General features: G+C 38.1%; 2 protein-coding genes across 3 annotated transcripts in view; both read left to right on the forward strand.

Moving 5' to 3' along the window:
• Positions 1-1,383, forward strand: part of LOC107834049 (uncharacterized) — an 8,634-nt gene extending 7,251 nt beyond the window's left edge. Inside the window, exon 3 of the mRNA XM_016664783.1 lies at positions 1-1,383. Coding sequence (XP_016520269.1) covers positions 43-1,194 — 1,152 coding nt within the window. The 5' untranslated portion in view covers positions 1-42 and the 3' untranslated portion in view covers positions 1,195-1,383.
• arnt2 (aryl-hydrocarbon receptor nuclear translocator 2) overlaps positions 1-11,708 on the forward strand; it is a 144,440-nt gene that overhangs the window by 50,576 nt on the left and 82,156 nt on the right. The window lies entirely within an intron of this gene.

Genomic DNA, 11,708 nt, shown 5'->3' on the forward strand with positions numbered 1-11,708 from the left:
CCTATTATTCTCCCAAAGGACCATCACATTACAAACCTGATCATGTCTCACTTTCATTCAAAGATTTGTCATCAAGGCCGAAGCCAGACGCTCATGGAGATCAGAGCAAATGGGTTTTGGGTGATTGGTGGGAGCAAAGAAGTTGCAAAGCTAATAAGCAGATGTGTTCAATGTCGAAAACTTCGGCGGTCTCCTGAAGAACAGCGCATGTCTGAACTACCGAAGGAACGAATTGAAGTCTCAGATCCTTTCATTTACAGTGGAATGGATTGTTTCGGACCATTCACCACAAAGCAAGGTCGCAAAGAGCAAAAGAGGTACGGACTCCTCTTTACCTGCCTTTCCTCACGCGCAGTCCACATTGAAATGCTAGAAAACCTGTCTACAGACTCTTTCATTAATGGCCTACGATGCTTTATCAGCTTAAGAGGAGCTGTCTGTAAGTTGTACTGCGATCAAGGTACAAATTTCATTGGGGCCAAAAATGAGCTAAAGGAGGCGCTCAAAGAATGTGACAGAAACGCCCTGCAGGCTTTCCTTGCAGATAAACAGTGCGAGTTCGTATTTAATGCCCCATCTGCCAGCCATGCCGGAGGTGTGTGGGAACGACAGATTCGAACCATCCGCAGTGTTCTCAATGCCACCATCGCTCAATCACAAGGCAGGCTGGATGACACTTCCCTAAGAACACTGTTTTATGAGGCAATGTCTATAATCAATAGCCGACCACTAAGCATTGATGGAATCAATGACCCTAAATCACCTGAACCTCTGACTCCAAACCATCTCATATTAATGAAATCAAAGGTTGCACTGCCTCCTCCTGGAAAGTTTGTGAAGGAAGACTTGTATGCAAGAAAAAGATGGCGCAGAGTGCAATATCTAATGGAACAGTTTTGGAGTAGGTGGAAAGTGGCGTACCTTCTGAACATATCCACAAGACAAAAATGGCATCTACCTCGTCGCAATCTTGAGGTAAATGACATCGTCATCATAAAGGAAGACATGCTTCCCAGAAGTCAGTGGCAACTGGGTCGAGTTGTTGAAGCACCACAAGAGGATGATGGCTTGGTGCGCAGAGTCAAACTTCAAGTTGGTGATCGAAATCCAGCAAAGAAGCAGGGTACAACACACAAACCTCACATTATTGAAAGACCTGTTCAAAAACTTGTAGTTCTTTTAGAAAGTCACTAACTGATGCTCATTAGTCTCACATCAGATATTACATTGCTGAAGGTTAATGTGTGACGTTAACTGTATTTTTGTTTGTTCACTTCTTTAACGTCCATTTGTCATGCTTAAAATCATGCATGAATCGTTAATAAGCTCTCATCATACATGATTTGGTGGGAGTGTAAATGCCCGTTAAATGTTTTATATGCTGATTCTACCCATAGTACCCAGTAGGGGCGCTGTAGTTTGGTTCATGTTGAGTTAGTGCCTTCATTTAAAACCGTAAAATGAGAGGAAGTGTTGCTAGCCTCCTGTCAGTCAGCGCTTTGGGCTGAAATATCCCACGGACAAGAGGAAGAGGAGGATATTCTTCATCTTAATGACTCTGAACTGTAGCGCACATTCTTAAGAACAGGTTAAAAGGCTAAAGGCAGCACCGCACGGACTTTACCGCCATAAACTTTGCAGCCCTTGGACAGCGGAGCGAGGTACATGTTTAGAGCTCCATTATGAAGTTAGCGTTATTATTATAATGTATTCATGTTTTGTGTCAAATAACAGCACTTAAGCAAAATGTATTTTATTCTCTTTTAGTTTTCACGGTGTATTCGAAGCACGGTATGTTCAGTGCACTTCAACAACTTTGTTTGGAAAGAAGTAAATATGAAGTTACTGCACCCGTCGAAGCTCTCCGTGTTTTCTTGGGTCTGAGGGACTGCTACAATGATGCCAATATTTGTCTTTTACTTAAAAAGGATAGAGATCCTACTAATGTGGCATCATATCGCCCCTTGAGCCTGCTTAACTCTGATCAGAAAATTATTGCTAAGGTTTTAGCTAATCGATTGTCTTCCCACATCAGTGCTCTGGTACATCCAGATTAATCTGGATTAATTCCAGAAAGATTCTCTTTCTCCAACACTCTCCTGCTCTTACCAATTCAGCAATCATATCTTTGGACGCCCAGCAGGCATTTGATCAGGTGGAGTGGGGATACATGTTTGCTGTTCTTGACTCACTGCAGAGTTTTGGGCAGTTCTCTGGTTTCACAATCAACTGGACTAAGTCTGCTTTTGTGCCTCTGTCTGATGGACTTGACTCTGGTTTCTTGAATAGTTTACCATTTAAAATCGCCCATGACTATTTTGTGTATCTTGGTATCAATATTCCTGTAAACTCTAAGCTACTTTTTCAATTAAATTATTTAGATTTACTCTCTAAGCTAAAAAAATGGATTGACAACTGGCGGTTACTTCCACTCTCATTAATTGGTCGTATTAATATGATCAAAATGGTTGTACTTCCTAAGTTTATTTATCTCTTCCAAAATATCCCAATTTTTATTCCTTCCTCTTTCTTTAAAACATTGAATTCAATTATCATGCCATTTGTTTGGGGATATAAGCCTTCCCCAATCTCTAAGGCACATTTGCAGAAGGCTAGGGGGGAGGGTGGCTTTGGTCTTCCAGTCTTTCGGCATTATTACTGGGCCTGCAATGCGAGGGCTTGGACATTCTGGATGTCGGGCACTGCTGGGGTGGGGAAACCCTCTGCCTCTTTTCCTGGTTGGCCTCAGATTGAATCCCATAACTTGTTACTACAAACTTCTGCTTCTTTGCCTGCAATATTATTTTCTAAACCTGATATCCCTCTCAAGAGACTCGCTGCTGACTTCATACTTAGGAACTCATTTAAGATTTTGACACAAATAAAGAGGGTCTTAGAACTTCGAGATCTGTCTATGTATACCCCTTTGTGTCATAACCCCTGCTTTAAGCCGGGTCTTTTGGATCCTACCTTCAAGCTCTGGTTGAGCAGGGGCCTTTCCTCTCTCAATGACCTTTTTATCAATAAACAGTTTTTATCATACCCTCAGCTACAGTCTAAATTGAATCTGTCCTCAAATATTTTTTTTCGTTATTTGCAGGCTAGGAGCTTTGCAAACCAACTTAGTTCGAATTTAAATCAGCATTCAGTTCAGCATATTTTTTATGATCTTCTTGTTAAACCTCCTACTTCCAGACATCTTGTCTCACAATTTGTGAATGTTTTTTCTATGTCTACATCATCCATTCATATCAGAGATGCTTGGTCCAAAGATTTGGGAGTTACAATTTCTACTGCACTTTGGGATCGCGTGCTGATGGGAATTAAAAACTGCTCCATTAGTGCTAGATTACAACTAATCCAGTTTAAAGTTGTATATCGCCTGCACTATTCTAAAGCATGGTTGAGTAAAATATTTCCAAATCATTCAAGTGCCTGTGACAGATGTGGACACCCTAAGGCTACCCTTGGACATCAATTCTGGTATTGCCATTATTTAACAACGTTTTGGTCTGACATATTTTGTCTCTATCTAACTGCTTATAAACAGCAGATACCTTCAGATTGTCTTATTGCCTTGTTTGGGGTATCTGACTCCTGCTCTGCTCTGCCCTTGCCTGTGCAACAGGCTCTCTCTTTTGGGATGGTTGTAACTAAACGAGTCATTCTTACAGAGTGGAAGTCTGCCTCACCTCCTTCTTTTAAATGTTGGCTGAATAACATGGCTTCCTGTTTACATCTTGAAAAAATATGCTATACTCTCAACAATAATGTACCCAGATATGTTGGGGTGTGGTGGCCATTCCTTGAACATCTGAGTGATTCCACAGGTGTAGGTCACAGGTAGTGGCAGCCTTGCTCCGGCTCTGTAGCCCTGCTACCTCCCTGCCTGTCAAAATGGCTGTAGGTTGGCCTACCAGTCGGTGCACAAGTGATTTAATATACCCTGATACATTCATTCCCAGCAGTCTGGCGGAGCTGAATATTTTATTTAGTTGTCTTCTGTTTTATTATGTGTATGTGTGTATAGTTATTTTTTTCTTCCTCTTTCTTCTGTCTCCCCCATCTATGTTTTTTTTTCTTTTTTTTCCTTAATATTCTGGGGTGGGTTGGGTTGGGGTATCACCTTTTCTTTCTGTTAATCGTGGCTGCTTATTTTCTGGTAATATAAATGACGGTTGGGCAGTTGTATTCTGGAACCTGTATATAGAAGATCCCAGTGTTGTCAGCATCATCCCACACTAATTGGTTATAGCAGACTGTTCGATAATTCATATGTCAATGTATGTTAACTGTCCTGTTGAAAACAATAAATATATATAAAAATAGGAGAGAAGAAACACATGGAGCCCCCAAGCAGCTGTTGAGTAGTACAGTTTTGCTTATAATTTTAATCTTTCAGGCAGAATTCCTATTTTTGAGCCATTTTTGGACCAAATAGACTTAGGACATAATAATAAATAATATATTGCTAAATATATATACCTTAGCATTTTCAAGCAGTCTTAGACAGTTTGAGTGATGGGATTGTTGAACAGTCTGTTGGCCAGTGAATAACGCATGTATTATCAAACAATTATTGTTTACTCTTTTTTAAATTCTGACCACAGAATCAAGCCAAATGACCCTGATCAAAATGTTTCTGGATGTTGTATTCAGTTCAGCCCAGACTGTTGAATTCTGAGCCATATATAGAGCAAAATAATTATCAAGGAATCTGCAGGAGAAGGTAGCTAAACATCATAGCAGGTAAAAGATGTAAAACATTAGCAGTCCTTAAAGTCTAAGAAGTAGTAAATGAGGGTTTATATTTAAACCAGGCCACAGCCAAAGAGACCAGCAAAATTTTCCGCCACCAGCGACAAAAAAACAAGTTACAAAAAATAACTTCAGCTGACATCCAGGACACTGGACTCACTTCTACCACAGAGACGAGCTTCAGAATCTCTTGAACAAAGGCTTCCCACTGTAGATAACTATTAAGAATGATACGAATCCATTTATTACTCTTTTGAACTGATGTGAAATTGATTTTTTTTCCCCACACAAGCAGTTTATATTTATTATCGTCAAATTACAGCACTCCATACCAGGGGCGCTGCCAGAAATCTTAGGCCCCCTGACAAAAAATTTGATTAGGCCCCCCCGTGCAGCTGCTGTTACAATTTTTTGAGTCTGTTTGATCTATAAAAACATCACAATTTTAAAGGCTTGGGTCTGCCTTGCTTTCTTTGGTTCAATACTGATAATTAGCACAATATTTACTGCTCATGAATTTAACACCCAACAGTCCACATCCAGTATGCAAGTATGTTGCTTAAATTTTTTCTATTAGTTTTAGATACTGAAATGTCTCTCCCATGAGCAACAGTCAAAAGCAACGTGCAACTACACATAAAGCAATCCAGACTTCTAAAAATGCTATGTAGTTGCATTTTATTCAAGCTGCAGTACATAACTTTAATAAAAAATATGTTTTCTCTATATTTGTTAAAGCTGTCACCATGTTGTAGCAGTTTGTTATGAGACAGATAATCTGTGAAAACAATCAATCTCCTCCATTTCCTTCCTGAATTACTATTACTGGTTAAAGTAATGCACCGTTCTGACCAAACAACCAATCAGAACCAGTAGGACGCTCTTAGCGCTGTCAATTAGCCTCATTCACTCACTGCTAAATGTGCTAATGGTGGAGAAAGAACTTATCATTACAAGACACTGTTTATCTGCCATCATTGGTAACTATGGTAACTAAACTGAGCATTCACAGTTTGAATCTGCACAGCTCTGTGCTATGCTAGCTGCAGCATAGCACAAAACAAGGGGGAGGAAGGATGAGCAGCACCACATGAGATTGTGATTGACAGCACTAAAACTCTCCTGCCACTGACTGGTTGTTTCTAGCAGAGGACATAGATTTTTCACAGATTACCTCTCATACCATACTGTCACAACATAATGAAAGTTTTAAAAAATATGTGGAAAAAAATATTTATATAAAAGTTACATACTGCAGCTTTAATTTCACTCAGGAGAGGATGGGTCAGGAGGAATGTGTTTTAGAGATGCTGCTCACTCACTCATCTGAAAGTGGTAAAAGGCACAGGGAACAAGCTAAAAATATATGAATATGTTGTCACTAGCATTTAATTCATTAAATGCTAGTGAAATGGAGGTAAACAGTAGTCTGTAGCTAAGCTAATTATGCTAAATGGTTGATAATCTCACAGTCTACCCACCTCTCTTGGAGAAAAACTGGGTTATAAATTTACACTCTTGCCTTTTTCTCTCTCTCACTCTCTCTATTTTGTTTTTGAAAACCTGATTTTTATAACTTTTCTTAGCAGCATAGTAACTGCCACAGTCGCCGCTGCATTCAGCTGCAGCTTCTACCGACTGTAGCTGCACACGTCACGGTGAAGCGCTCCAAGCAGGAACGAACCTTTTCATGCAGATCCAGGGGGGTTCAGGGCAAAAACGGATGTGTGTTTTTTGGTCTGGGAGGGGCAACATTAAACTTTTACTGCTAAAAACAATCTTTGAAAATACAATATGATTAATTTTGTATTTGTCAGGACCCTGATTTTTTTATTTTATGTCTATTAACAAAATATACTGCTCAAAAAAATAAAGGGAACATTTCACTTTAATTTTGTGTGTGGCTCCAAATCCAGGCCTCCATTGGTTAATAAATTTGATTTCCATTGATGATTTTTGTGTGATTTTGTTGTCAGCACATTCAACTTTGTACATAACAAAGTATTCAATGAGAATATTTAATTCATCCAGATCTATATGTGTTATTTGAGTGTTCCCTTTATTTTTTTGAGCAGTGTATAAATAATTCAATTGTGGAGGGCCCCCTGCTGGTCAGGGCCCCTAGAATCGTCATCACTTTTCACCCCTTTACCGCACCCCTGCTCCATACTCCTGGTGGCACTTATACTTTTCTTGTTGCAAAATGGCAACAGGAAAAGGTTGGAGAAAACATTAGTCAGTTGGTTTTTTAACAATAATTGAATACATTTTTTGAAAATTATATATTCTATTGAGTATTCATTACCCATTTGATGTATACATAATAACAATTCTTTGACTTTTTTTTAATTCTGTACATAAACAATAATCAAAGTATGAAAAATCTACGAAAACTACTACTGTAACTCATAAAAACTAAACTAAAATGAAACAATATTTAATTAATAATAATCATTATTTCCCCCAGTGTATTATAAGCCTGGTGGGCTGCCATGCTTTACTATCCCCCGTGCCTCCCCAAATACCCGTGCCAGGCCAAAATATATATAATATATATATATATGTGTGTGTGTGTGTGTGTGTGTTTTACTTTATTTTTCAGGTATTGAGAAGATTACAAGAGTACAATTTCAGTCTGTGATACTAAATTCCTTCTTACATTTCTATTTACAAAAACAAAACAAAAAGATGGAACAAGGGGATATTATTTTGGAAAAATGTTACTTTTATGTATATAACAATAAATAAATTATATAGCAAATAAACACTCTGAAGAATGAACCCTCTCTTTTTTCATTCTCAACAATCTGGTATTCTTCCATATTGTGTTTTGTTGACATAGGACACCCATTTGGACCACAAAATAGTAAACTTGTTCAGTTGAAAACAAATTAAAAATGTTAATCTTTCCATCTGATAGATTTCATTAACACACTCTATCCATTCTTCTTTCCCGATTAAGATAGTGGAAGGCTCAGGGAGGAGCCAGCATCTGGTGACAGTTTTTTTACAGACTGTAATTAGTATTTGAAACAGATAGTTTCAAATATCTGTTTGAAAATATCAAACTGATATTTTCTGTTTGATATTGGATTCTGTGTCACCTAGAATAAAAATAGCGATTTTAAAAGATATTCAAGATATTTTCAATATGTTTGTGTATTTCTATCCAATAATGTCTTATAATTGTACCGTCCCAGAATATATGCCAGTGGTTGGGTTCTGTGTTTCCACATTGCCTCCACCATTTAGGCTTCCCAATGGTACAAAACATTTTCTGTTTTGGTGTTATAAAAAAGTCTAAGCAAGTATTTCCAGTTAAATTCTCTCCATGAGTATGAATTAGTAGATCTCCAAACTGTCACGCAGTAACTGTTCCATTCATTTTCTGTGATTTCCATTTTCTTTTTCACATAGAAAGTTGAATGTTATTTTTTACTCATAAATCCCTTGTATAACCGTGATATAATTCCTTTTTTGGATTTTGCCTGATATGCCATTAATATTTATTTAAGCACTGGTTCCTGCTCATCTGTATGCCTAATAATTTCCCGATTAAGATAGTGGCGTACTTGTAGATATCTATAAAAATCCTGTCTTCCCAAGTTATAACTTGTTTTAAGTGTTTGAAAGTCTTTTATTAGTCCTTTATCCATTAATGAGAAATGTGTTGTTATTCCTGTAGCTATCCAGCTACGGAATCCGGTATCTGCTTGATTTGGTTTAAAATCATGATTGTAAGCACACCATCTTATAATTCTTAGTGTGTCATGTAGTTTATATTCCTGTTTAACATCTGTCCAGATTTTTAATTGGGATCTTATCTAAGGATTTTCAGTTTTGAGTTTAATCTGTTCTAAATCTTTATTCCCCAAGATTGCCTGTAGGGCGGGGGTCTGGAGTAAGAGCCAATTCAATGTCCTTCCATAAGGCGTTATAATTTTTATTACAAAGGTTTATCAAAGGTTTAATTTGTGCAGAATAAAAGTAGTTCTTTAAATGTGGTACGTTCATGCCTCCTTTTTCTTTTGAGAGCTGTAGTGTTTTAAATCTAATTCTCGGCTTTTTTCCAACCCATATAAATCTGGAAAGCATTATGTCCCAATTACAAAAGTGAGCTTTTTTGTAATTTCTACTGGTAAGGCTTGAAACAAGAAAATAAATCTTGGCAGTAGGTCCATTTTGACAGATTCAATTCTTTGGGTTAAACTCATGAAGTGAGTGACAGTTCATCGTTGTATATCCAATCTAATTTTGGTCAGAAGATCGCCATAATTACACTTAGCTATTGAGGTTGTATCTTTGGGGATCAGAACTCCAAGGTATTTCAACACAGTTTAGTCCCTTTTAAGTTTTAATTCAGCACACAAACATTTTGGTGGATTATAAGTAAATGTCAATATCTGCGTGTTTTTCATATTCAATTTATATCCTGCAAATTCACTAAAGCTGCTCAAGCGCTGGAATAATGTAGGCAGCAATGTGTTTGGTTCATTTATGTATACCAGGGGTCCCCAAACTTTTTTCCTGTGAGGGCCGCATAACTTTTACCTTCTCTGGTGGGGGACCGGAGTCAGTTTGTAACAGAAAAAGTGTGACGATTGCAGGAGTGCCTAAATGTAAAAATGTATTGTTTTCCAGAAAGCACAATCAAATAACCCTCTCTGGGTACTTCACAGAAAAAAATCCAGGAAATAAATAATAACACTATTTATGAAATAAATACTGTATTTTCCGGACTATAAGCCGCAGATATTCTCTTCCGCTCCAGGTTTTCCACAACGATGCAGCAGAGGGGGGCGGACACCCAACATTTGAGTCATAACAGGTCGATTGAATATCACATTTATTACGGTTGAAAAAGAAAAAGTTGCCAAGTTTAGATTTAACTGAACTGATTACGGCAGTTTCCGAACAGTAAAAGTGCTGATCCTTCGTATCTGCTACTAGCATGTGCTAAATGAAAATGGGCGCCACCTTCTTCTTCTTTAGATTTCAACGGCAGCTTGCGTCATTTATTGTTGCACTACTGTCATCTATAGGATCCTAATATTTATGCCTCAAATTCTCATAATGATCCCAGTATTATTTAAAAAAAACGAAAAATCTTCTTTTTCCCCTCAATGCTAATTTAACTGATCAACAACATTTTCAAATTTCAATTCCCTATTAAAGCCTAATTCTGTTTTAATGGGTAATTTCTTCTTTTATTTCCAATTTTGACTTCTAATGATTCACTTCCTGCTAAAGAGCCCCCTGGTGATTGAAGAAAAATCCACATATGAGCCGTACCGGACTATAAGCCACATGGTTCAAAGCTTAGGAAAAAAGTAGCGGCTTATATGTATATGAAAAAAAATCTAAATGCTCTCTGGTATTGTTCAGGGGGCTGGACCAAATGTGGAGGCAGGCCGGATCCGGCCCGCGGGCCGTAGTTTGGGGACCACTGATGTATACCAACACATCATCCACATATAGCGCCACCTTGTGTGCATCACCAGAAATGTTTTTACCTTATTGTCAGTCTGCCTTATTAGTTGGGCTAAAGGTTCTATGTAAAGGCAAACAGAGAGAATCCACATCCTGGTCTTGTTCCACGCTCTAATTCAAAGGTATTTGACAGATGTCCATTGATTTTTATCCGTGCATTTGGTGTTGTATACAGTGACCTGATTACGTCAATAAAATTGGAGTGGAAACCAAACGTCTCGAGTACTTTATAGAAAGTCCCAGCTTATTGTATTGAAAGCTTTTACAGCGTAGAGCAGGGGTGTCCAAAGTCGGTCCTCGAGTGCCGGCATCCTGTACGTTTTAGTGCTCTCCCTGGTGGTAGTAACAACCTTTTCAGCTTGTCAATATTCCTCATAGAGCTTCTAATGAGCCATCATTTGATGCAGGTGCGTTAAACCAGGGAGAGAACTAAAACATGCAGGATGCCAGCCCTCGAGGACCCACTTTGGGCAGCCCTGGCGTAGAGGCTGATCACTGCAGCTGGCGTTTGGTATTTTTGAATGTGGTTCAAGATATGCAATGTGCAACATACAGTATATTATTATGGGTTTGTCTCTGTGGGATAAAACCGGTCTGATCTGTATGAATAAGTTCTGGGAGTATCTGTTGTATTCTCCTTGAGAGAATTGATGTAAATAGCTTATAATCAACATTAAGTATAGAGATAGGTCTGTAAGAACTGCAGCTCAGATGGTCTTTTTCTTCTTTTGGAATAACAGATATTGTAGCCTTTTTCCATGTTGGTGGCATTGTACCCTCTTTCAGAGCCATGTTAAGAATTTGAAGGAGGAATGGTGATAACTCTAACTTAAATTGCTTGTACCATTCAGACGGAAATCCATTTGGACCAGGAGATTTATTTGTTTTAAGCTTTGTAATGGCATAAGAGAGCTCAAGCTCTGTGATATTAGCCATTAACCTTTGATTTTGATAATGCAACAATACAGGTAGGTTAAGTTGTTCTAGGAATTGTTTATAGTAAGTTTGGGAAGCTTGTTGGATTTCATTTTTTTATATATATTCTTTTTTTTTTTTTAGAATTTGGGTCCCTTATTTTGTATATTGTGTTGTCTGCTTGTTGTTTTTGTAATTTTTTCCCTAAGAGTTTAGAAAAACGGATTGAGTCTTATATTCCAATCCCCTCCACAAATAAGTATTCCCGTTGATTAGTGATGGGTCAACACTGATGCGTCAGCGCATGTGTGAAGCCCATAGACCAAAACCCATGTCAGTGCGCGTATTGGTTTCAGCAAGTCACGTGACCGATACAGGAACTGTTTCAAAATGACATTAAAGTGCCAAACTGTGTTTCTGTCAATCTGTCAAAAGCATTTGCCAAACGAATTCTTGATCTTTTACGGAACAGCGTCAGCTATGGAGCAGCCTCAAACGAAAGGTTTCCGCAGTGTGGGACCATTTTGATCTTATTTTGGAAAATA

Source organism: Poecilia formosa, unplaced genomic scaffold (genome assembly GCF_000485575.1).
Source record: "Poecilia formosa unplaced genomic scaffold, Poecilia_formosa-5.1.2 Scaffold511, whole genome shotgun sequence".
In the NCBI taxonomy this organism is placed as follows: domain Eukaryota; kingdom Metazoa; phylum Chordata; class Actinopteri; order Cyprinodontiformes; family Poeciliidae; genus Poecilia; species Poecilia formosa.